Raw genomic sequence first — 24465 nt, 5'->3', positions numbered from 1 at the left:
TAGACAGTCACGTCTCACAAGAGCAGGAGGGGAGATTGGCCATCAACCATCGTCTTCGGAATTAACCAAAAACTCAGGGACACCTTGTGTGGGGTAGATCTTGTCTTTTTTTTAAAGATCTAAAAAGCACTCACTATCGTCCAGAGACGCCGTAGAGCCGTAAAGCCGTGAGACCGTAAATGCCAGTTGCCCAAATCAACCATTCGTGAAACCCATGCGTGATACACTTTTCCTTCGCTCCAAAGACATTTAGCGGGCGGGGCGGTCACCGAAGCGGCGGGGGCCACGCTCAGTACCCTGAGACTGGGTAACGGGGACGACGTTGACGGGGATAGAGTCGAACTGTAGTAAACATGAGTTAGCACCTGCCGGTCACTGCTTTGTATATCGCGGGAGTCACGTACGCCGAGGTGCTTGAGCAGGTCCTTGGTCTCGGTGTCAATGTCGAGCTGGCCGCTCTCGGAGTTCTGGGCAAAGTCGAGAGCAGAGATCTCGGGAACGTATTGATCCTTGCGCTCTCTCTCCTCCTCTTGAAGCTTGAAGGAGATACCGCGCACAGGTCCACGCTGGATACGCTTCATCAAGTGTGTGGTGTAACCGGCAATCTTGTTGCGGAGGCGCTTGGAAGCAATGATGGCGATCTCATCGCAGACACGCTTGTTGGTCTCGAAGTCCAGAGTGAGCTTGGGGTAGTATCGCTCAATCTAATTCCTGTTAGCATCAGGCGCATTCTGGATCTACCATATGCAAATACTCACGATGACCTTGGAGGACTTCTTGACTCTAAATTCCGGTGTTAGCAGCTTTCTTCTCATCAAAAATCAAAAGAGACAGAGGTTCAGCGACATACGTCTTGGTACGGACTGTGACGAGTTAGTATGAGTTCCATTACTTAGGAAAGGGACTATGAACATACCACGACCCATTTTGGCGGTATTGGCTGATTGTCAAGGGGTGAAGTTGTCGGTGTTGAGCGTTGGGCGTCGGACGGAGAGGTTACCGGAGTTGAGTTGGCCGTTGGGTGAAGTTCAAGAGGAAGGTCGCGAGCACAGGTGAACTTTTTCGGTGGAGTGCATTTTCCGACAAATTGACAAAGTGCTTTGTGCTATGACCCCACAGTGCTTATCTAGGGCAGGAGCGATAAGCCAAGCCAATCCACCCAGTAAGAAACCAGCCAGCTTGACCACCACCCAGATAGCCGTCTGCCGACAGGCGCCCACGCTCAACTGGCACTGCCGGTCTGAAATGCTTCAAGTCGCCTTGAGAGTTTAGCGTTGTGGACACACGTACCATGGTAACCTGGGGAAGTTGGCATACCGTAGAGCATATATTATATAGCAAGCATCTTTTTGGGAGGCAACAACCTGTGATCGTTGCTATTGCACCAGCACTGTCTGCTCTTGCATTCGCCTCACAAGCCTAGACACATTCAGCGCCAATAGTATTCATAAATGGCAATGCGCACATGTTGATTCCGCGGCATTGCGCCGCAAGGGGGACATCAAATGCATATCCAAAGCCAGGTGAAGAACGGGGTTATTGGCAGATCCATTTTGCTTTAGATCTGGCTTCTCATATTTATACACGTATACACAATCCCACAAATAGTGTACATTGACGGGTATCGACTAAGACATCGTCCTTGAGCGGCACAAGCAACCCCTGCAGGTTACGACTTACGGGCAGTGCAGTCCGATGATATGCTTCTTACCGGTCGAGGCCATAGTTGGCAGAGCTGCCATAGATAGCCCTTTGGTTGCTGCGCTGCGTCCGTCGCATCCCCCCGGGTCTCTCGACAGTGAGAGACTCGGTCCTCTCCTTTACAGCAGCCTCCCAAACGTCCCCTTCGCCTACCATCTCCTTCTGTATAATCGTCGCTTGCGCATCCGTCTCCTCAAATTGAAGAATCATCTTGCCCTTGGGGTCAACTGACGCCCTGTGAGGTGCCACGTAAACCTTGGAACCGCCGAAAACATCAGGAACGAACTCGTTGAGACCAGGGATCTTCTCCCTCATTCCACGGCCCGTGCTCTTGTAGTTGAATGTTGTCTCTCCTTCTGGGATTTTGGATATGAGACCGGCAACACCAATCTTGGCAACGTAGCCGGTGGAGCCCGATCTGGGCGACACGATTCTCGCCTTCACCGGAGGATGCTTTTGTTGTGGGCCGTAGAGAGGATGGTTGTCTACATAGCTCTTGGTGCGGAGATAAGAGAGACCGGCAGACGGATGTGTGATTGGCGGGCCGTTTTGCGCGTACGGACTCAGGGTGATGTCGTATCTCTTGTTGACCGCGAAGTGGTTCAGACCCTCCAATATACTCGTTTGTGGTGCCAGCGGCGCGAGATCCAAGAATCGGCTGACGTGCTGGAAAAGGAGAATGCGGTCCCCGCGAAGTCTCCTGAGATATTCGGTCAGGGCTTCCTCGGAAATGTCACTCGGCAGGACGGGTGCGGGTAGCTCCTCTGCTTTCTCCGCTGCCTGTGCCTTTCGGTCGTTGGTCGTCTCGGCGGCCAGTTGTTGCTTCAGGTAGTCTCGGAATTCTGAGCGCCTTTCACGCACTGTTTCTGATAGGTACTGGTTGAACTCGCCTTCCGTCATACCCGCCAGCCACGGTCCGCTGAACTTCCAGCGGATGCTCTCTTTCTTGACCTTGTCCTCGGCACTTAGTGCAGTAATGTCGCTCGCCTCTTCAAAAACGGATTTGCCAGGTCTCTTGTCACTGGCTTCTTGAGGCACCGTGATGTCCATATTGAGTTCTTGCCATTTTTTCAAAGTGATGGTATGGTCCGAAGACGACTGGAAATCCGTTACTTGCTCAATGGAGTCGACCTGTCTGATCCTGACCAGCGGCAGCGTAGACTTGGTGGTCGTCTTCAAGGGGAAAGGGCGCTTGAATCCCCAATCACCCACCGCGCGCGACGACTCAGTGGTAGTGACCGAGAGACGTGTAGGAAACGGGGTTGTCGCAGTCGCTGATTTGTGCTTTGTTGCTAAAGAAAGGTCGGCCGGTGCTGAGATGGGAGCTGGCATGGAGAACATGCGAGATGACCTCAACAGAGCCGCTCCGGGAGAGACGCTCCGGGAAGCGTTGGCTGTAGCCATGTCGATGTTCGCTTCCTCTACCTTGTAACAGGGACAAATGGAGGTTGTGCTCGAGGCCGAGCTCAATCCAATTCTAGTGGAAACTGCTTTGCCATCATCTTCAAGCTTCTGAGCTCCCTGCAGAATTTCCGCGGCAGCACGGACCCACCCACGCCGATCCAGTGGCAGCGGGTTCGCGTCGGAGCGATTTTGTCAGGTCAAGAGCTGGCGGCGGCTGGCAGCCACTTGATAGAGAGGCCCCCCTTCCATTGACGAGACGCTTCAATCCCATTTTGCGGCCTACAGAGAGAACTTTATCCATCCAGGACAGAAATATACACGATATTCAGACTGTTCTCAGTCATGCATACACACATACATACCTTTTCGTGGTTTGTCTTGCTTGACTTAGATGTTATCTCCTCGCAGAAATGAACAAGTTGCTGCTATATAAATAGCCTTCAAGGCAACGACAAGAGTATTTATGGAATCGACGTCGATGCAACTTCTTCTACATTAGAAAGATCTATCTGCAATGGGAGGTTGGGTAAAATCTGGGTGGAGATCGTGCCAGCTCCTTTTGAAGCTTGCGATATATCTTGGGCTCCTTCAGACGCAACATTTTTATGACACTCGGTCGTCTCCGTCCGGGGTGAATAATGTGCCCGAGTCCCTTTTGTATGAGTGTCTCTACCCTGTCAGGAACTGTGTGGACAAACCTCTTTATCATCTCAGCATGTTGGGGCCTCCTTGATTTTGCTGCCCGGGTTTGCTGTAGATCTTCCCAACAGTCTTTGTAGATGCTGAGAGCAACGGACGGCGCGTTGCATACGGCAGTGCTTACATGAACATTCCCAGGTGTCCCGCACTCTCCGAACTTTACCTTGTGTCGTTTGACGTATGCGCGATCTACCCTCCGCGTTCTTTGTGATGCGAAGGAGCCGCATCGGCGGCAGGTGACATGTTGTTGCTCAAATCGGCACACTTTTACATGTATAACCAGTATTTCAAAACCGATACTGAGAATAGTGTTCTGTTAGAAAATAAATTGGAACCTAGGCTGAACCTCTGTGTTTTCTATATCGAAATTCTGGCGGGAGTGTATTGAAATCACGACCTCTGTCGATTCACAATTACGCATAGCCATTGGCGAAAATCACACTGAAGCCCCAATGATTCGCTTCACTCTCCTAGAAAATGATGGTTGATCTCAAGATAACTAAGTGAGTCATTGTACTCGCCAAGATGCTGCGTTGGACTTCCGCTAATATGTACATTTGGTCACTTAACACTAATTGATTGGTTGCCTGGAAGATTGAAGGCTGTAGTCATATAACAACAAAAGAGATATGATAACCATGACAATAGCTTGTGAGTATATGTACATTGCCATAACGCATTAGATCATGTAGACTCTACTTGATCTACTACGAGATGACTAAGAATGTACTGAAAATTATAGACGTTAACGTTGACTCTTTAGATACGCTGCCCAATTTATAGGGCTTCCTTGGTTTCCATCGGAGGCATCGCCTTCTTGCCAGACAGAGTCATCCCAAGCGGTCAGTCCACACAGATGTCTCATAGTCGGCCGACCATGTGGACAGTTCCAAGGCTTATCAAGTTCGCCCATGTGTCTAATCAGTTTTTCCATTTGCTTCTTCTGCAGGGATTTGCCAATCATGACACTACTACGACAAGCACGCATAGCAAACATTTTTCGTACTTTTGATGGTCGCGGTATCGTATTTTCAGATGCGGACGGATGATCCGTGAGAAGTGAGATTAGTTCCTCAAGGTCGGCTAAAGTGAATGTCGTCTCTCTGCTCAGGGGCAAACTAAGCAACTGACAACGAGAGCCAACCGGCTGGTAGCCGCTTTCGTCGACGCTGATCTGGAATCCATTATGTTCCAATGCCTCGCTATTCTCTTTGATAACTTCTTCTTCAATGGCGGTGAGCTCGAGAGCTTTGGGCTGTACAAGCCGTTGAGATTGCACCACTGTGGTTGCCTGAAGACGCTCAAAGTTGTATTTCTCATCTGTTGCATGCTGGTCGACAATGAAGAGCTCATCATCCAAAGCATGTCGATCTTCTGGTTCATCTGGGTTCATCTCTGCCTGGCGAACAGCCAGAATAAATCCTAAATTGAACTGGCCAACAATCTTCATTTTCTCAAAGTCGGACTTCGATATGGTAAGAGACAACTTCTCTTCGGCATCATCGCCTTCGATGCCGTGGCCGGAAACCTCGAGTGGTGAACTGGCATTAGATCTGGCGACTGTGTCCGCCAGATTTGAAATGCTAGCCCTTAAGTGGCTAGCATCCAAACGGACCGTCTGTAGAAGCTGACAAGTAACGTCCTTGCGTTTGGTTGAGCCTTTGACAAAGCTTTGCTGACGTTTCTGAGTTTCCTCAGAGGTGGCTTTTGCTACGTCTTCTGCAGCATCAATCATATCTCGAACCCTGCGCTCCTCCTGTGTCTTTTCCTCCTCATTATCAACATATTCCTTGTCGCTCTGAGTAGACTCATCAGATACCGATGCGGCAAGCTCATTCATGGCAACATATCCATGTTTTTTGCGAGCAGATCGTGGTTGTTCGGGCGGCGGGCGAGGGCTCGCATGTTCTGCAACACGCTCAACGCCAGGTTCTTCATGCAAAGAAGGCGAAAGGGTCCCTCGATCTGCACCATCATCGTTTTCAACAAATAAACCTTCACTGCCGTCACTATCTTCACTAGGCGATCTGAATTTGCCGGGGCTATTCACCAGGGTCGTTGCGATTTGGGCATCGTCGAGCCGTGTCCTCGCGGTGCTTGAAGCCGAGAACAATTGAGTAAGGCGTCCCTGGAATGATGGTATTGGTGCCACTGGCTTTGAAGTACTTTGCAGCCTTCTCGAGCTCTGATTAGTTGGTTTTTCTGTTCGTGCCTTTTTAGCAGGTGACCCAATGAGACTTGTCACGGTCTCGCCATCTATTGTAATAGTAGCTACTTCCTGAGCAGTGCGCTTGACCTTGGGTGGACTCCGTTTGATATTCTTGATCTCAGACGTACGCGAAGGAGGCACAATACTTGGGATCGGTGGATCTGATGTCCCAGTGTCCTCTTGACTAACGTCCGCCGTTTCTGCAGTGGGCTTGCTTCGGCTTAACTCGTCCATACAAACATTGAAATCAGCTACACGTCTCGAAATGTGAGGATTTTCTTGGCGCAGCTTGTCAGAAGGCTCCTCGTCAGACGTGTCTTCCAAAACCTCGTCAGTCTTTGCAGATTTGGAGATCGATTTTTCTCTGGGAAGTGGAAACGCTCCTTCAGGATTTTCATAGTCCGGCGATGGTTTTTCGGCAGATGCCTCACGATCATTTGACTTCCCCTCTACCCATCGACTGACGAGGTTAAGACCTGAGGCTCTTTTCTTCGAGGATGGCGTTTCTGCTGCTTCATTATCGCCGTCCTGGCCATGCCCGGGAATCCCATAGTCTGCGCTTTGCGCCCTCTGCTGGTTGCCTCCCGGGCCTACGGACGGGCCTCTCGTACCCCCATCCTGGCTTCCCACAGTATTCTGGCGGCTGATCGTCATCTTAGACAGCATTTGCTTCGGTCCACCGATATGAGAAAGTGGCACTGAATAATCTTGTGCCTCGAACAAAGCGATGAGCGCCTCTCTAAGGTTGTCGAGTAGCCGAGACTGGTCATGCAGCAAAATTGTCCGCTTGTCAGGGCTGACGTTTACATCGTACATGTGAGTGTCAAGCTGGATGTCCGCGAATATGAATGGTGACTGGGACGAGTTATAGGTTCTATAGACCTCGTTGAAAACTTTTGCGAACTGAGGCAACCCACAAGGTCGCCCGTTTACGAAAAACATTTGGCGATCTGGTGTCTGTCGTCCCTCGCCGTGAGCAGGGCGCGATACATGGCCCCTGATCCTTACCTCTTTCATACTCCCCCCTTCCTGAGTACTCCACCGTTGGCTGCTTGGTCCATTGGTAGGCTCTAATTCGAGCTCTAGCTCGAGAGGTATCAAGACGTGCAAAGTCTTGGCCCCAAAGACATTGACAATGTTCTCCCGTGTGGTGTTATTGCCTTTGGTTGAGAAGAGTACGATCTTCTTGCCTTTGTTCGGTTGTTGCGATACAGAGAACTTAACACCGATCAAAATGCACGCGTACTGGTTTAGCACACCTATAACCCTGTTCCACTCCCTTTTAATGTTGCGCTCGAGCTCGCGACGCCGAACAGGAAGGTTGTTGAAAAGCCCCTCAACGGTTACTGTAGTGCCTTTCTGAGCTGCAATGACACTGTTCGCTCGAAGTTTTCCAGACGTTTCGAATTCGAGTTTCGAACCCTTAGGCGCATCCGACGCTAGACAGGTCGTCACCGAGAATTTAGAAAGCGCACAAAGGGAGGAAAGTGCTTCTCCTCGAAAACCAAAGGTCTCTAAAGAGGTGAGGTCCTCGTAAGTCGAAAGCTTCGATGTATAATGTTTCAAAGCCAATGTTTCATAGTTCTCGGGGGCGATACCACCGCCATTATCCTGGACTTCGATTGCGTCCAGCCCCTGGTTTTTGAAACGGACATCTACCAGTATCTAAAGTTAGCATTGTAGAGCTTCTGCAGTCTTGCAGGGCATACCTATACTAGAGGCTCCAGCATCCACACTATTCTCGACCAACTCCTTTACGACCGAGCACAGGTCAACGATGACTTGGCCCGATTGAATCTGATGGATCTGTCTCCAGTGTTAAAGGAAGCCATGTGTCGCCAAGGCGTATCGTGAGCTCACCGTACGGGCCTCGATGGCCTTGATGGTTGCCATGGAGGTGCAGCTCTCATTGATGTCTTAGGCTGTCGCGAGACTGGTTGCTCATAATGTCCAACAGTGTGCAGAAACAAGTGAGCAGAAGTACGATTCAAGCCAAAGGCAATGGTTTCGTGATTTAATTCAGCAAAGATATGATTATTGGGTTGTTCGACACCCTGATTGTCTTTTTGTCTTTGAGGCTCCAATACAGAGAGCAGCCTTTCACTGGCAGCCTCGTCGCGCTACTTATCTTTAATTGAGACGCGCTGGATTTTGTGGCGCACTACTTAGTGGCTCAGTCCGCCATAATACACGCTACAATTTAGGGGATTGACAATCCTTTTCCGAATACAATCATTTGGCGAATGTGTTAAATTATTACCAGCCCGCCAGTCAATTTACACCCGGGCATTCTCCAACATTATTAACAGGCATCTGAAAATTATTTCGCCGTTGTAGGCTTGCATAGCGAATTTGCGTCCACGGGCAAAAAAAAATTTAAAACTCCCCCCTCGCCAACCCGATAATATTATGGACCCATGTACGTCTAGTCTGTAAGAAAATACGACTGACGCTTCGTCTTACGGGCTGTTCGGCTTGTTCTATCTTTGCGTAGCGTAGAATAACACAAATGAAAATATAAACATGCGGCAAGGTGTACTCCCTCATCTACTCTCCTTCATGGCTGATGGGCACAGAAACAACTGTTATGGGCGTCGGCAGCTTCGGGAACTGATGCATGTGTAATCCCTGTCATGCCAATCCTGCTATCCGGCTTGGCCTTGGGTGCGGGAAGGTATTGTATGACGTGATGAGCGCCTCGTAGATGAAACATGAGACGACATCAGCCTCAAGTCTAAAAGTAGACACAATGCATGAGCAGGCACGAGCTTCAAGCTACTCACACCGGATCCGTAGAGGCTTTATAAATAATCAAGTCTCCCAAGGTAAAGCCGCAAAGCAACAGATATTCGGCGCCATCTCATGCAAAGACGTCAGACAGTATACTGCCAAATCGCGAACATAGATAACAGTAATCTGGTTGAGCTGCTGTGCATAACAACTAGTCAACCCGAGACATCCCCATGAAATAGACAGGGTTATGCAATTTGTTCGCACATGGAGTGCTCTCATCATCATATAGGCCTCGGGAGCGGGGGCTGCATTAGAACATCGTTTATGCATTATGTAGGGGGGGGGGTTTAAATATACATATTTGGACAGAGCTATTACCAACTCGAGCGGCGGCGTGACTGTCTAAATCTTTAATCGATGATTGGAAGTTAATGAGCATTCGGTGGTTGTTTGTAGTCGTTAGTAATGCAACCATGCTACCTACTGTGTAACGTCAACCTGTGTTGCCGTTGAGCCAACAATAACCAAATGGAACCTTTGGTCAAACTTCAGATCTCGCACGGCAGTTAGAAGCATACATTTTGTCAAGAAGCTGGTCTTGAAGACCCCCGTCAGCTTGAATAGTGATCGAGGCTCGGGAGCCACAGCTGCGACCCAGGATGCTTCCGTGATGAGCGTGAGGCGTTGAATGGAGTATGCTGAGCAACGGGAAAGTTTGAAGGCAGCAAAAGGAGGCTTGCATACCATTGTATGGAGTGTCATCCGCGGAACTTCTGCACGTATTGAATGTTCGTATATGCGTGGTGCCAGACGCACGAGTCCCACTATTAGTATCCGCACTTTTGATGTAATTCTTCATCGAAAGGATCCTACAAGATATTACTCCTGCGGTTAGAGTACTTTTTCTTTTTTTGTCTCGATGTCCAAACAGCCAGCTTGGCCGATTGCCAAGGTTGCCAAGGTCTTGTTCAAGCTTGCCAGCCACGTAACGTTAGACCCCCCACCCTGCTCGGTCCATAAACTAGAGATCCGATGAAGGTCGTTCTGAACGGCGAGGCAATACAATGGGATGAGATGGGATGCCCAGTTGGTTGCGCATGGCGTTTGTCAAGCCGCGAGTCGTTTTGCTTAAACCACTACGATGCGAGTTTTACATATTTCCCGGATCGAGGAATCACCACTTGCCACTGCCCTTTAGTTGCTGCAGCAGTAGAATATCCAGGGACTGTGACGCTGCAGGCCATCAAGCAGGACCTTGTCAGATTACTTTCGCGTCCGCCCTCCAGTCCAGATACCGTACCTAGCAAACTGCAGAGGTACCGACCTCACGTCATTCGCCAGTAGAAACCACCTCAAGCCACAGCTCGTTAGGCTCAAGCATCGATACCGGAGCGTCGTAACATATGCAACTGAGCTATTGCTCTGACTGGCCGGCCTCGACTCTTCAGTGGGATGGTGAGTGGGGCCGCTGTAACAGACTTCTTAGTGGTGGTCACACCCCAAAGATTAGCGGCACTGATCCCTGTCCATCCCCCAAACTCGCCCGAAAGCCTGCCAGCCACCTTAAACTTGGCACCGTCAACCCTGCAAACTTAGAATTCTCTTGGAAGATAGCGTCCCCGAACGCTGCAAGCAAAAGGTGCGAGGGAAACATTCATCGAATGAGAGGTCGAGGCGCCAGAGGACGAACCCGAGCCATTGAAATCGCCTTGGTTGCTGCACCGCAGGCATCTTCGTAATCACCGGCAACTAACTTATTCAAACCAGTTGATTCATATGTAACCTGCGACACGACAACTCGCCAGCGCCCAAACAGCCTGTCCGCGGCTTCAACCTCGCCCTTTCCCTCGTCCCCCAGAGACCCCATTAATCCGCCGCTACTTCGGTGTTTGGGAACCACACTCGTTTCCACTGCATTTCCAATCTCATGACCACTAGCTTGGTCCTGTGCTTTTCGCGGAGAGATCGGCGCCCCTTAGGACCACTGCCGATTGATGGTAGCTGCTGCGTTCCGCACAATCCAAAATACCGTAGCCAGCCAACCAACTGTTGACTATGTCCTACGAATAAACTCGGCCCAGTCAATTGACCTTGAAACCACATCCATCCGAGCCTCGATCGGCCAACCCCAAGTTCTGGACTGCAGAAAAGGCATTAGTGACCATTATCGCGGCAGGTACTGAGTTGGCGCGCCCGCCTCTTCCCCCATGAAGAGGCGCTCGTCAGGGTCGTCCGAAGAAAGCTCTGATGCTTCTGTCGAGACATCTTCAGCCGGTTCCGATGGCCAAAGAACGACCTCGAACGATTCGCATGTTGTGGCACAGCATGCGTCGGAAACCCGCCAGCCCGAGAGGCAGGACAAGGCACAGAGCGCGAGCACCAGGAATTCCTTTGCCAGGATACGGCGCCAAAGCAGTAACATAAATTGGAAGCCAGCCCACTCAAGGAATGGTTCGCGGAACGCGCCGGCCGAGAAAGATACACCTGCCCAAGCGCACACCACGTCCGTCTTGGTCGCGGGCACTCTGGATAGCGATATGGGCGAAGAAGATGCCAAGCTTATGGCCAAGAGGAGACCAGAGCGCCGCCTGTGGGCACGAAGTCCCTGGAGCATGACCCTCAGAACTCTCTTGGCCACAGTTGTGGGGATAACTCTTCTTATCATGATCATCAACTCGTCACTTACTCGGCAGCTGGATCCTAAGGGGTGTCGCATGTCATATATGAGCCCGCGATACGTTCATTTAAGCGATTTCGACACTGAGCATACAAGGTTCGCTAGCAAGTACTCGCTATACCTTTACCGCGAGGCCGGCGTTTGCGACAGCAATGTGGTAGGGAAAGAGTCTAAAATTCCCTTGAGATTGATGACACTAACATCTTCTAGGCCACTGGCATACCCGTTCTTTTCATTCCAGGAAACGCGGGTAGTTACAAACAAGTACGACCTATTGCGGCCGAAACAGCCAGATATTTCCATGACGTGCTTCAACACGACCCAGTCGCCGTTGATTCTGGGCTTCGAAATCTTGATTTCTTCACGGTGGACTTCAATGAAGATTTCACCGCATTTCATGGTCAAACGATGCTAGATCAAGCCGAGTATTTAAATGAAGTGATCAGGTACATTTTGTCCCTCTACTTGGATCCGAGGACAGCTGGGGAACGTGACCCCGATCTGCCAGATCCATCCTCGGTAATTGTGTTGGGACATTCGATGGGTGGTATTGTGGCGCGCACGATGTTGGTTATGCCTAACTACCAGTCAAACTCCATCAATACCATTATCACCATGTCTGCTCCGCACGCCCGTCCGCCGGTGAGCTTCGATTCGCAGATCGTCACTATATACGACGATATTAACAGCTTCTGGAGACACGCTTATGCTCAGAAATGGGCCAATAACAACCCTCTTTGGCATGTGACCCTTGTGTCCATCGCGGGGGGTGGTCTCGACACTGTTGTGCCATCTGATTATGCTAGTGTAGAGTCAATTGTGCCAGAAACGCACGGCTTCACAGTCTTCACATCAACCATTCCTAACGTCTGGACGAGTATGGATCATGCAGCTATCCTTTGGTGTGACCAATTCCGCAAGGTTATTGCTCGTGCACTGTACGACATTGTCGATACTGGCAGAGCATCTCAGACCAAACCACGGGCGGAGCGGATGAGAGTCTTTAGAAAGTGGTTGCTAACTGGAATGGAGGACACCGCCGAGAAGACGCTTTCACAAACAGAACCGCAAATACTTCTTACCCTTGAGGATGGCTCCGACTCCGTCCTGAGACAAGGTGAACGTCTGACTCTACGTGGTTTTGGTGAAACTGGAAGAGCAAGAGCTCATCTTTTGCCGATTCCTCCCTCAGCGTCACCAGACCGCAAGCGTTTCACTCTTCTCACCGATACCAGACTAGACTATTCGAGTGAGAACGGCAAGCTTGAAGTTCTCTTCTGCACAATCTTTCCGTTGCAGCCCGGGGCGTCCAATGTTCTGTTTTCTATGAACTTGGATTTATCTGGTGACAGCACAGGTTCCACCCGGCTCGCTTGCAAGAACGCTGCTCCAGACCTAATTGCAGTCCCCAGATCTACATCTCACACGAATCTACCCTTCTATAGGGATGGAGAGCAGTCGACGGCACCATTTTCATACTTGCAATATGATTTGGAAGATATTGCCGAGTATGAGTTCGTGGCAGTCATTGAAAAGGCCACTTCAAGAGCTCCCGGCTGGGTTATTGCTGAGTTCAGCGAGGAGAGACATTACCGTCTGTCGAGTGACATCAGCTTACAGCGTCTTGTTTCTCTGGGGCTACAACTTGAGCTCCCAGCGAATCACCCGATGGTTACGGAACTGACAATACCGTCAATCGAAAGTAGTCTTCTGGCTTACAACTTGAGAGTTGAGAAGGAGTCGTGTGGCATTCGCGAGCTGTTTGCGCCGCTCATACGCCAATACCTAAGCGAGCCTTACGAGTCCAAGTTCTTCGTCAACGCTCGAAATGTCAAAGTGAGTCTCCATGGAGTCGCGCCCTACGTGCCACCTCCGATGAGAGCGAAGAGATCGCAAGATGGGCTTAGCTTTCAATTCTGGACGGATCCATCCTGCGATTCCAGGCTGTCCCTTGAGCTGCAAGTTGATTTGTTGGGCAGTCTCGGCAAACTATACATGCGTTATCGCACCGTCTTTGCGGCATTCCCTCTTCTGGTTGTGACCATGGTACTGCGCAAACAGTTCCGGTTATACGACAACACGGGCGTGTTTGTACCTTTCATGGAAAGTCTCGACACCTGTCTTCGTCAGTCGCTACCGCTTCTGCTTTTATCTTTGACCCTTTTAGGTTTGTCATTAGGTCGTTCCGAATCACACGCAGCAGGACTTTGGCTCTGGAGAAATACTACACACAGCGTGGACTTCTCGCAAAATGATCTTCTGGTCGGCACTACAGATCCGGTTTTCTGGTTCTTGGTACCCATGGTCGGGATCGTCTGCATTGGAGTGTGTGTTATCTTTCACTATATGGCACTTGTACTTACGCAACTGCTGTGTGCCATTTATGGCGTGATGGTGAGAAGTCGGACCTGGGCTCACCAAGATGATAAGAGACGTGCTTTGTCGCCCATGTTCATGCCTTCTTCACCAAGAAGACGACTTATCACTACCAGTATATTACTGTTCCTGGTTTCGACATTTATACCATATCAATTCGCATATGTGGTGGCTTGCCTAGTGCAACTGAGCACAGGCGTTCGAGCTCTCCGTTTCCTTCGCGAATCACCTTGTGTCGGAAACTCGAACTTCTACAACTATGTTCACTCAATTTTCTTGCTGATGCTGTGGGTACTTCCCATCAACCTGCCTACTTTGGTTGTATGGGTACGGAATCTGGCTGTGCAATGGTTTACGCCCTTCTCATCACATCACAACGTATTGTCGATCCTCCCTTTCATCCTACTAGTTGAGACTTTGACAACAGGAAAAATGGTACCCAGGGTGACAAGTCGTTTGCGACACTTGACAAGTTTCCTCCTTTTCGGAATCGCCATATATGCAGCTGTTTATGGTGTATCACACGCATATATGTTGCACTACATGGTCAACATCGTGGCAGCATGGCTTGTCGCAATTCATTCGACAACAGATTCGTTCTCAGTTGCTGGCATGAGATCTTTGTTTGATGGTGATCCGTCTGATGACAGGAAACAAGGCAAGGCGCCCTGAATTGTCAACATTTTCCAGCCCCTCTACAGGAAGCTGCTTATATATACATCAACAATGACAGGATTCGGCGAACTCTGCCACTGGGAAATTCTTAGAGCCCTCTGCAGAGTGGCTTTGATTCGAAGCGTTGCATCTGTTTCCTGACTCTCACTGCTGGCTTCCATTTTTTGCATGCTCCTAATTTCTTTTTACGACAATGCATTTACATGGTCATTCTGGTGTTTGGAAATTGTCCGCCGCATCTGATCTGTTGGTAACTCTTCTTCACAAACATATTTACTACTAATTGACGACTCTGCATAAACGCCAGCGAGTGCTTTTGTTGCAGTGACGACGGGGATGTGAGGCAATCAAGCGACTTTACGATGCCAGATGAAGGGAGGGTGCGGCACCGGTCACGCCAAATGAGCAACGCGGAAAACGCGATTATAAGGCTCTAGGCATTGATGGATGCCGGTGGCATCACTATCTTACAAGAATATGCAGGGCTAGAATCAATGAAGCGTAGAAAGGCCAGCGCAGAAGGGGGTCGTACAGTACAACGCGGCTGGCAACAAAGCCGGCTCATCTAGTAGACTCGATAAGAGAGTCATTTGTCAGACTGTACTTAATCAATGGAACGGTTAGCATAATGTTAATAAAGTAACGCATCAAAAAGTGCCAGCTCGTTCGGTCAACAAACGCCCTTTGTTATGATGGCTTTAGGGCAAAATCAGCCAGGAGGGAACCCAGCTTTAATACACGGTTTCAATTGGTTTAAAGGAGTTCAAATCTCCGCGTGGATCCGTGGCCGATGGCCCGATCAGTGGTGTCTAGAGTTTCTACACTTCCCCAATCGAGGCTGCGCCACCCCCGAAAGTACACATAATCTCAACCTGCAGGCCTCGTTACCTGGTTTTCCTGGAATATTGAAGTAACCCTCAATCGCCAGCCTCAAACATCCCATAAGCCTTTAGGCAGCAGCAGCGTCACGAATTCCCAATTACCTCGGCTAGCTTCTGGGTGTGAAAAAAAACATGTATGATATGTATATAATGGCAACTTCAAAGATTTCATGTTGCCTGCGTCACAAGATAGCTGCCAGCTGCATTATTTTCTTCTGATTGCCAGTGAGGAGAGCAAAACGCACGAATCCCTGAGGCCTTGGTAACTGGGAGAGTCAGTTCCAAATAGTACAACAATACTGGAAGGCAGACTGGCAAGATTACAACTTACCATAGTTATATCTCCGAAAATGACCATTACCAGATATCCCGGTCTAGCATAACAACGCCAAGTTGTGTGAACCAGATCTGGAAGCCAATAACCCACGGATCTAGGAAGAGTCCCTACGCGATATTTATTGAGGCTGCGGTTTATGAGTATTCCACAGAATCGATTCAAATACAGCAAGGACTATAAGCAATCTGTTACAATTCAAGCCTGGACAGAAAAGTCTTCGCGTTGATTTTGTATATTCCCATCAATCACGGATACCAAACTACAGGAGTTCTTGTAGGTCCGGGTACAATTTCTATACCGTGTCGGACATAAAAATCAGGAACAAGACTGTCAAGTCAAGGAGAGCCAGGAGATCTGCCAACAACTTGATCCGGTGACCGGAGAGGATTGTTCAATTTACCGTGGATAAAACCGTGGACAAAACCGTGGACAAAACCGTGGAATAAACCATTATTGAATTGGGCGGTCCCATTACTGGTGTATGGGGGCTTCTTTCCTCAAGCACCTTTGTTGGATTTGCAGGCCCAGAGCGAGTTGCTAACGAGCGAGGGAGGAACCTTGCCTTTCATTGCCTGGCTCGGACTTTGAACAAACGTCGAAGAGTTTCCAAAGCTTCTTAGAGAGAGGACAATTCAAATCCAACTTTATAGGGATTATTTATTAGGCCAGCCGTACCGCACAATGGCTTCCTCAAGAAGGACCTCCCGACCACAGGACTCCCGACATCTCCCTGTTAATCATACTATCCAGAGTATGTTTGATAGTACGTTAGAGACTTCACGGGATCATGGCCGAGGCTTGAATGTTATAGAACCACCAATCCATAATTTTAGCATCGCCTTCTTGGAGAACTCTGATCACACTTTTCAGAGGCATAACAATCAGTAAGTTGGATCTATTTTCAATCTGGACAATAGGCTGATTCGAAGCAGAAGCCCTATTGTGCAATATCCTTCAGCCCATTACAGCCAGTACACTGCTAGCTGTTCCGACGATTCACGAATGACGGCTGCTTCTTCAACGGATATTCCGCTACTGTCATCTCTGGATTCGTCAGGAACTACGCAGAGTACCCCGAGCGTGCTATACGAACCATGGTATCAGGAGTCATTTTGTGATGACATGAAGATCGAGAATCAATCCTCTTTTTCTTACGGCCAGGAACAGCTGTTATGTGACCCGGGATTAAGTGCTCCCAGTTGGGCAGACTTTTCTAACCACGCACTCTCTGGGTTTGAGCCTTTCGTCTCAAACCCTTCTGTATCACATTTAACGTTGTATTTGCTAAATGGCGGTCATGTACCGCAAGGGAACAATAACTTTACAAACCTCACAAGTACATGCTCTGGACAGGCCACACCAACCTCAGCACATGCTGTGGAACCATGCCTGAGTTATCAGTCATATGAAACGGAAAGACAGCGAGTAGTACCATCAGGTAGCACCAACAAAGCATCACCAATGCATGCACCGTTACCAAGTGGCCCAGGGAAAAGGAGAGGGCATAGGCGTAAGGCCTCAGACGGAGGCATATCTCGAAAGTAGGCGACCCACGATGCGGATAAGGACAGCTGAACTTACTTTTATGCCGACAGATACCGAAATCTTTCCAACCGTAAGGTGCTGTACATTTGTACTATCGATGGATGTGACCATCAGTTCTCATCGGCGAAAGACCTTGACCGACATCAACATGCAAGTCTCATACATGAAGAACAATGCAGTCGGAAATATCATTGCGATAATATGCAATGTTCACATTATGGAAGGGGTTACACGCGCAAAGACAACTTCGACCGACATGTGGAGATGATGCACTCGAAATTGATACCCTGATCAGCAGGAACACTACGGCGATTCAGGATACTGATGGAATAGGACTCAGCTGAGCATTGGTAATCGGGACGTCATTCAAGTTCAATTCCAGTTGAGTGTCCAGCTGGAGCTATCTTTGTGTCTTGAAATCCTCAATATATCATTAAAGTGTGAAGTGCACTATATACATCCAGTTGCCAACCTCAATAGCACGCGGTTCCTAGTATTGACCGGCGGGAAGTCGACTCGCAGGGGAACATCAAAACACCTTTCGTTAACGCCAGATGGACAGCCAGAATTCCAGCATCGAATGAAAGTGCTTCGAGCTGTTTTTTCGATTTCGCAGACTGCTATATCACTAGCCAAGGACTCTGTTGCTCTATGCAACCCCACGCTCAGCTGTAGATCGCCCTATCGTAGACGGCTCTATGGTCCCACAGAGGGATTGTTCGCGGCGTTCAACACTCACCCGGAAACAACCCGGATAGTCGCGGCTCGTGGCTCTCCGAAACTCAGCAATGTCACGTTCCACAATCTTCTTGACTCATATATGCCACCAGTCTCTTGCTTCCGCAACTGGGATGTGTATGCTGAACCGCTTATGGCAATATGGGCACCGGGTACCTTGAAGCGACTCGCTTCAAATGTGGCAAATTTAATACGAGGACCAGACTTCACAACCAAGGAGCTAGGCGGTAAGGTTGTGGACGTACCAACAGATTATGATTTGCTGTTAAACAGCAATATATACGATGAATGACGTACAGTGCTGAAGGATATGAGAGACCTTAAGGAATCCACTGAAGAGGCGCCCGAATGACATCCTCCGAGATTACTCATATTGTTTCTATATCGCTCAACTGATCATAGCAGTCAGTGAACCCACACTTTTGGTTGCCCTGGGTTCGCAAGTGAACCCAACAGTTCACAGTAGTCTCGCCCAGCTCGGTAAAGCAGTTCCGGGCATTGTTTTGTGGGCTTCTTATACTTGCACACTCCTGATTTATTCAATGAAGATGTCATAATCGTCATATGTTCTCTTGAAGTCTTGAGTCATAGACTCTTGTTATCATTCTGTTAATGTCTAGCAGAGAATTCATTCATCTTCGGGTAGACTACCTACCATGTAGTTTCCATTGAGTTATCTAGTTAGACAGCACGCAATGGTGGTGTTTGAATAATAACGTATGCTCGCTGATCTACCTCTCTGGCGAAAGATATTGGTGGCGGAACTTAGACGGTTTCCTCTTTTAGAAGTGAAGCGTTGGTAGAACCTGCGTGTGGAGTTGTTTGAATACTCCCCACCCCCACCCCCCTCGACGTTTTCCCAGCCGGCCTTTGTGGGAGAGGACCATTATTGGGTGTCTTGGTCGCTTCAGAATTCCTCGTAGAGAATTCCACATCCTCTGCACTCGTGTTAGGTGGCGGCGGCGAGTTTGTCGATTTTGTCAAATAGGTGGCTGAGGTGGTGAACGTGCTTGCAATGCAATCGCCGCGAGACCGATTCCGTCAGACTGTACCCGGAATAACAAATTTGTTACATATATGTGTACGTCCTCGTCTTGTGGCTCCAGCATCCGGTGGTTCTTTCATCACTGATCTCCAATGCCACCACAGCGGGCGGCTTTCGTACGAATTTCCGGGACATCGTTTCGTGACTGTGTGCAGCCTAGATCTGTCAATGTAGTAGAAGCGTCTCTGAGTACTTACTATAATTTCTAGAGCTTATGGCTGGATTGAAGACATAACCATTACTGAAGATATAAATATTTTGTGTTATATGCAAATTTCAACATGTCATGGACAAGTATTAATTTAAGTGAACAATGAAAAATACAAGCATCTGTTGTCACGAGTTGGAAACCAGCCTTTATATTCTTAGAACAATCGCGTTGTCTGATACGTTTCGTACTCCTTGACCAGAATCAATAAAATATTTGGCGGAGATGAGAAACATGAGGGATACCAGCAAAATCTAGAATTCGCATGTTTCAATTCCCACAGTGACAACAATGACAATGGCTCACAAGCAAGTATATATTTGAGTTGAGTAGCCAGCATGCAAGGGCCAGATACAACAACGCGTGTCCAATAACGCTGAACAAGCAGCGAAACCGACGCAATGCAAAGGAACCATGAACTCCTGAAATGCGGCGGCGCAGTAAAATAGTTCTCTTGACTAAGAAAAATCGAAACGATCGGGCAGGACGATGGGAGCCACGAGGGTCCAGATATACATGCCGTAGCAGACCCAAGCGCTAACTATCTTGACCCAACTAGCCCAGTATGTTCGTCCCACTGCAGCGAAGTCGCCTTTGTTTTGAATATCTTGACCCTGGGTTAGAAGAGTGGCAACCCAGCAAGTAGCCAAGAAGAAAATGATGTGGAACGCGGTGTAGCTGTACTGAGTGCTGTTGCGCTCATCATCGCCAGTTGTCTTTCCGGTTGAAGAGTCATCATCATCATCATCGTCCTCAAGAAGTGCGTCGGCTGGGAGACTACCCTCTTCTACGGCTCGTCTGAGTACCTCGGCTCTCATTTCGCGGCGACCAGGTTGTTGTGTGACCAGGTCGTGCTCGTCGTCATCGGGCAATCTAACGCCTCCACGGTTGTTCCCGAGTCCGAGGCTCTGAGTGGCTGCGCGTGTAGTGGTGTAGGCAACAGTGAGCATGGTCACAATAGCACCCATGACAATTGAGGTTGTTCGTGTGCCTTGAGCACGGAGGAGAGGATTGCACAGCTTGTCATCCGGCTCCATGGACACGGCCGACATGGTCAAGTATGTGCAGTAGATTGCTACCATGGCAGCCTGTGCAAGACCAGCCTTGGGATTGTACTCCTGAACTGCCGGATGGACCGAGATGAAGGAGATGAGCAGCCAGAAGATGAGGTTGATAGTTATGGCGGCCTGGTTCATGGCACAGTCGCCCCTAGCAAAAAAGATATACTGAACGATGGTCATCACCACCGAACCCAAGTACATGCTCAGGGTAGAGCCAATGAGAACGACTCTCCAGACGCGGGAGTCGGTTTCTTCGATCTGGTACAGACAGTATTCGGCCCAGGTATGCGCCAGGTCGACCAGAAGGATGAGACCAAGTACCAAAAAGCCCATGGCAGCAAAGAAGGAGATGTAGTTACCCCAGACTTTGAAGAAAGCATCGGGGATCAAGAAGGACAGTACAATAAAGGCTAGCCAAGCGATGATCTTGGGACCCCAGAAGCCATTTTGTAGTGCGGCGCGTGGGTTCTTGGAGTTGCTGACGCCAAAGAGTAGACCGGCGAAGACCAGATGGAACAGACCGAGGGCGAAATTGATGCGATGTACAGCCAGCCATCCATAGCACTCGCCGCTCGGGCAGTTGATCTTGACATAGTCAAGTGTGAGATGTTGCAGTTTCTCGATAGCCCAGGGCGTGAGCATTACCCATGATAGGATGGAGTTGACGAGAAGGATGAGGGCGTATGCGATACGAGTTGCGACACTGTCGTTCCGAATCATGTCAGCAATCTGTCCATGTCGCTGTCGATGTCCGTGTTGCGGCTCTCAACTTACCTGTTACCACACTTGCCACATGCGCTGCATACCATGGAACAGGTCGCAGCGCCGCAACAGCTGGCAGCGAAAGATATCAACTACATCACAAGGTAGGTTAGCGTTGGTCGACAGTGTGTGTCGCGGCGCAGCAGCAGCATGGAAAATGGAAAATGGAAAGCATACCGTGCCTGCGCTGGGAATCGCCAGCAGCGGAAGAGACAAGAGCGCACCCATGATGGCTCCTCAAGTATGCGCGCAATATTGCAGTAGCTTTCCGAGGCAACTTGAATCGTGTCGGATGTTTGAGAAGAACGAGGCCGGAGAGGCACCTGGGCAACGGCGATGGTGATGGTGATGGCGATGGCGATGGCGATGTTGGGACAAGCTTCCACCAGTCCAAAGTCGCGAGTAGTAGTCGGGCGGCTGCGACGATGCCGTTGCCCATGGGCGGACGCCTGGAAATGTGGCACGTGCACCATTACGTCGTCTCATGGCTCGTCGTCCTTGTCCATGGCCTACCTCTCTCACTATTGGATGGACATACCAGCACGGCAGGATCCGTTGGTGCACATCCCTCACTGACTCTGTGAGATGCAGGAACAACCTTGGCATATATGGCGATTCTTGTGTGAAGTTCCGTGCCGCAAGACATTACTCGATACCCTCAGAGTTAGGTGTAGATTGATTCCTCAAGATTGGCCTGCTGCATGATGTGTACAATACAGACATGCTTTAGTTACTCGGCACGTAACTGGATCTGTCTCATCAGAGCCCACCGAGCCCACCCCAATTAGCCCCGCATGAACTCTGATAAGGCATGGCGTTTCCGCTGCGTGCCACATAACTTACCACGTACTCCGTATCGCGTCTTCCCTTCCGAATCCCATTGCTGCACTGCACCACACGGAGTACAGTACGGGTACAGTACATATAGGACATACAGCGCTGCATGCAGGTGTTACGTCGGTATCGGCGTGTATATGTAAGCTAACTTAAGCATGGGCTGTCGCTTTGCCGATGATGTGCTGCTGCCGCAAGATAAGCAATCCTGGCAAAGCTACTCCACGACATTGATTACTGCATCTCATACTTTCGCTTCTCCTCCGAAACCACCGCTTGCTTCAATCTGCTCCTCTCCTTTTTCAATGTTTTCATGAACACCGGCCTGTAGCCTGTAGCCACTGCCACAGCCACAGCCAACCCCTTGCCGTGTTGACAGACAAACTCCTTTCGGATTATGACATCCTGAGCCATAAACTTGTAGTAGCTACACCGACATCGCACCCATTCTATTTCCGTCATGACTTTGGACAAGCAGCTTCACAATGCGCGCATTGTGTCAAGCGTAGCAGCAACTGTCATCTCCTTGGCTTGTGGTACCAACGTAGGTCTTCAATCGTAATGTCGGTCGGTAGTCGCCATGATCGCTAATCGGGTGTCCCGCCTCAGTATGTATATTCAGCATGGGCGCCTCAATTCGCCGACCGCCTCCTTCTGTCCGCGACCGAATCCAATCTGATCGGCCTTTTTGGGAATCTGGGCATGTACTCGATGGGCGTACCCGTGGGCATGCTCGTTGATGGGAAGGGACCTCGGCCCGCTGTCATGCTCGGTTCCTTGCTTCTCGGTATAGGATACTGGCCCTTACACACAGCCTACAATGACGGACACGGTTCCATCCCGTTGATGTGCTTCTTTTCATACCTGACCGGCCTCGGAGGCTGCATGGCATTCGCTGCCGCTGTCAAGACATCCGCTCTGAATTGGCCGCACCATCGTGGATCTGCGACTGCTTTCCCAATGGCTGCGTTCGGTCTCAGCGCTTTTTTCTTCGCGTTGGTCGGATCCGTTCTCTTCCCAGGAGATCCAGGTCGCTTCTTAGAACTACTGGCCACCGGCACTTTTGGCTTGACATTCGTTGGCTTCTTCTTTCTGCGCGTATATCCACACAGCCATTATCATGCAGTAGCACAAGCGACAGACGAGAGTAACTTGTCGGGTTCGCAGCAACTCCATCGAACTACCTCTCACGAGTCTAGGAAATCTCGAGCTGGTCGTGGACCGCCAATTGAACCTGGTAGGTCATCTACTGATACCACAACCCCAGAAACCGCCGTCCTGGAATCAGGCAATGAACCCGGAAGTCTGGACACTCACATAGTTGATGTCGAAGCTGCTATTCCCTCGAAAAGGGCACCAGTTGACTCTGAAGAGGTTGCAGAGGTAGATGAGACGTCATCTCTCATGTCTCGGTCTAGCTCAGCCTCATCATTGCCAGGCGACCTTTTAGTTCAGAACAGTGTTGATTTGGATCGTTCCCATCGTGTAGACATCAGGGGCTTGGCACTCCTTAAAAATTTTGAGTTCTGGCAATTATTCGTCATTATGGGTATTCTGTCGGGTATTGGCTTAATGACGATCAAGTGAGTAATCTCAGTGTTTGTCTATTCGTCAGCAGTATCTAACCGTCACTTAGCAACATTGGAAATGATGCTACGGCTCTCTGGAAACATTGGGATGATTCCATTGACGACAAGTCTCTCGTCCTTCGACAACAGCTTCATGTTTCCATCCTTTCCATCGGTAGCTTTACAGGCAGACTACTCAGTGGCACAGGCTCGGACTTCCTGGTCAAGGTACTCCACGCCAGCCGAGTTTGGTGCCTGGTGTTCGCGGCAGGCGTCTTTTCCGTCGCACAAATATGCGCGCTTAACATTGAAAACCCTCACTTCTTAGGTTTCGTCTCCGGGTTGAGTGGTCTTGGCTACGGTTTTCTATTCGGGGTCTTCCCGTCTATCGTTGCAGAATCCTTTGGCATTCACGCTCTGAGCCAAAATTGGGGTTTTATGACATTATCCCCAGTCATTAGCAGCAACATTTTCAATATCTTCTACGGCTTAGTGTTCGACGCCCATTCAGTCGTTGAGCCCGACGGTAGCAGAGATTGTACGGAAGGTCTGGAGTGCTACAGGTCCGCTTATATCGTTACAATATGCGCTTGTGCGCTAGGCGTAGTGGTTTCCCTTGCTGTCATTTGGGTACAGAGACGTGAACAGTTGAAAGAAAACAGCAAGGATCGCTCGGAAGATTAGAACATAGGTTACAGACATGGTAGAACTCATAGATTATAGAGCAGGACGATTTGGTCAGACAAACATGCAGATGTTCCTGGTGGACCACACTGTTGACTTCAACGCGTTCTAAGGACAAGCAGTCGATACGTGACGAATGCCCGTATCAAGAACGGTGATTATGCGGCTCTGTTCAGCACGAAATTGAACCGGCGCGGTTGCATCAAGATTTATGAGTCGTTATAAACTCGTTGCTTTGTTTTGATAATGCATTTATCTTAGAAAGACATAGATGGTAGGGTCCGACAATGGCACAAACATTCCGAGCGTCTTTGTCCCCATGAGAACA

At 49.5% G+C, this 24465-nt stretch overlaps 8 protein-coding genes across 8 annotated transcripts; 4 read left to right on the top strand and 4 right to left on the bottom strand.

The window, feature by feature from the left end:
* Positions 1–249: 249 nt before the first annotated feature.
* Positions 250–1125, bottom strand: BKA67DRAFT_616078 (40S ribosomal protein s17; the record flags this gene model as incomplete). The annotated part of the gene is made up of 4 exons (XM_046105438.1): positions 917–1125; positions 759–863; positions 405–704; positions 250–342 (listed from the first exon to the last, which is right to left on the bottom strand). The coding sequence occupies exons 2-4, from the start codon at positions 813–815 to the stop codon at positions 250–252; spliced, it is 450 nt and encodes a 149-aa protein (XP_045963866.1). The 5' UTR covers positions 816–863; positions 917–1125.
* Positions 1126–1305: 180 nt separating this feature from the next.
* Positions 1306–3267, bottom strand: BKA67DRAFT_545562 (mitochondrial ribosomal protein MRP51). Its single transcript, XM_046101335.1, has one exon. The coding sequence runs from the start codon at positions 3103–3105 to the stop codon at positions 1708–1710; it is 1398 nt and encodes a 465-aa protein (XP_045963865.1). The 5' UTR covers positions 3106–3267; the 3' UTR covers positions 1306–1707.
* A 42-nt stretch (positions 3268–3309) lies between these two features.
* Positions 3310–4064, top strand: BKA67DRAFT_545561 (uncharacterized protein). The gene has a single exon (XM_046101334.1). The coding sequence runs from the start codon at positions 3620–3622 to the stop codon at positions 3836–3838; it is 219 nt and encodes a 72-aa protein (XP_045963864.1). The 5' UTR covers positions 3310–3619; the 3' UTR covers positions 3839–4064.
* Positions 4065–4292: 228 nt separating this feature from the next.
* BKA67DRAFT_545558 (uncharacterized protein) lies at positions 4293–8269 on the bottom strand. Its single transcript, XM_046101333.1, has 3 exons — positions 7874–8269; positions 7723–7819; positions 4293–7668 (listed from the first exon to the last, which is right to left on the bottom strand). Exons 1-3 carry the CDS (start codon positions 7904–7906, stop codon positions 4550–4552), a joined length of 3249 nt encoding a protein of 1082 aa, XP_045963863.1. The 5' UTR covers positions 7907–8269; the 3' UTR covers positions 4293–4549.
* A 2684-nt stretch (positions 8270–10953) lies between these two features.
* BKA67DRAFT_652951 (GPI inositol-deacylase-like protein) lies at positions 10954–14471 on the top strand (the record flags this gene model as incomplete). Its single annotated transcript, XM_046106259.1, has 2 exons — positions 10954–11580; positions 11634–14471. The coding sequence occupies 2 exons, from the start codon at positions 10954–10956 to the stop codon at positions 14469–14471; spliced, it is 3465 nt and encodes a 1154-aa protein (XP_045963862.1).
* A 1424-nt stretch (positions 14472–15895) lies between these two features.
* BKA67DRAFT_26293 (uncharacterized protein) lies at positions 15896–17619 on the top strand. Its single transcript, XM_046095828.1, has 3 exons — positions 15896–16576; positions 16625–17233; positions 17288–17619. Exons 1-3 carry the CDS (start codon positions 16374–16376, stop codon positions 17526–17528), a joined length of 1053 nt encoding a protein of 350 aa, XP_045963861.1. The 5' UTR covers positions 15896–16373; the 3' UTR covers positions 17529–17619.
* A 2067-nt stretch (positions 17620–19686) lies between these two features.
* BKA67DRAFT_510693 (serine incorporator/TMS membrane protein) lies at positions 19687–21279 on the bottom strand (the record flags this gene model as incomplete). The annotated part of the gene is made up of 3 exons (XM_046097347.1): positions 19687–20992; positions 21064–21143; positions 21229–21279. 3 exons carry the CDS (start codon positions 21277–21279, stop codon positions 19687–19689), a joined length of 1437 nt encoding a protein of 478 aa, XP_045963860.1.
* A 581-nt stretch (positions 21280–21860) lies between these two features.
* On the top strand, positions 21861–24238 carry BKA67DRAFT_26211 (major facilitator superfamily domain-containing protein). The gene is made up of 5 exons (XM_046095826.1): positions 21861–22027; positions 22310–22429; positions 22495–23122; positions 23375–23468; positions 23522–24238. The coding sequence occupies exons 2-5, from the start codon at positions 22346–22348 to the stop codon at positions 24135–24137; spliced, it is 1422 nt and encodes a 473-aa protein (XP_045963859.1). The 5' UTR covers positions 21861–22027; positions 22310–22345; the 3' UTR covers positions 24138–24238.
* Positions 24239–24465: the final 227 nt, after the last annotated feature.

The sequence above is a fragment of the Truncatella angustata genome, assembly GCF_020726525.1.
Source record: "Truncatella angustata strain MPI-SDFR-AT-0073 chromosome Unknown BKA67scaffold_1, whole genome shotgun sequence".
NCBI lineage: Eukaryota > Fungi > Ascomycota > Sordariomycetes > Amphisphaeriales > Sporocadaceae > Truncatella > Truncatella angustata.
This window is presented reverse-complemented; position numbering and strand designations above follow the sequence as displayed.

Coding starts and splice junctions, on each gene's coding strand:
- BKA67DRAFT_545562 (XM_046101335.1), bottom strand. CDS start 3,105: ATGGCTACAGCCAACGCTTCCCGGAGCGTCTCTCCCGGAGCGGCTCTG.
- BKA67DRAFT_545561 (XM_046101334.1), top strand. CDS start 3,620: ATGGGAGGTTGGGTAAAATCTGGGTGGAGATCGTGCCAGCTCCTTTTG.
- BKA67DRAFT_545558 (XM_046101333.1), bottom strand. CDS start 7,906: ATGGCAACCATCAAGGCCATCGAGGCCCGTACG. Junction 7,820..7,873: donor AGGCCATCGAGGCCCGTACG/GTGAGCTCACGA, acceptor CACTGGAGACAG/ATCCATCAGATTCAATCGGG. Junction 7,669..7,722: donor TGCTGGAGCCTCTAGTATAG/GTATGCCCTGCA, acceptor AGATACTGGTAG/ATGTCCGTTTCAAAAACCAG.
- BKA67DRAFT_26293 (XM_046095828.1), top strand. CDS start 16,374: ATGGCTTCCTCAAGAAGGACCTCCCGACCACAGGACTCCCGACATCTC. Junction 16,577..16,624: donor TTTCAGAGGCATAACAATCA/GTAAGTTGGATC, acceptor GATTCGAAGCAG/AAGCCCTATTGTGCAATATC. Junction 17,234..17,287: donor GACGGAGGCATATCTCGAAA/GTAGGCGACCCA, acceptor TTATGCCGACAG/ATACCGAAATCTTTCCAACC.
- BKA67DRAFT_26211 (XM_046095826.1), top strand. CDS start 22,346: ATGACTTTGGACAAGCAGCTTCACAATGCGCGCATTGTGTCAAGCGTA. Junction 23,123..23,374: donor TGGACCGCCAATTGAACCTG/GTAGGTCATCTA, acceptor CCCATCGTGTAG/ACATCAGGGGCTTGGCACTC. Junction 23,469..23,521: donor ATTGGCTTAATGACGATCAA/GTGAGTAATCTC, acceptor ACCGTCACTTAG/CAACATTGGAAATGATGCTA.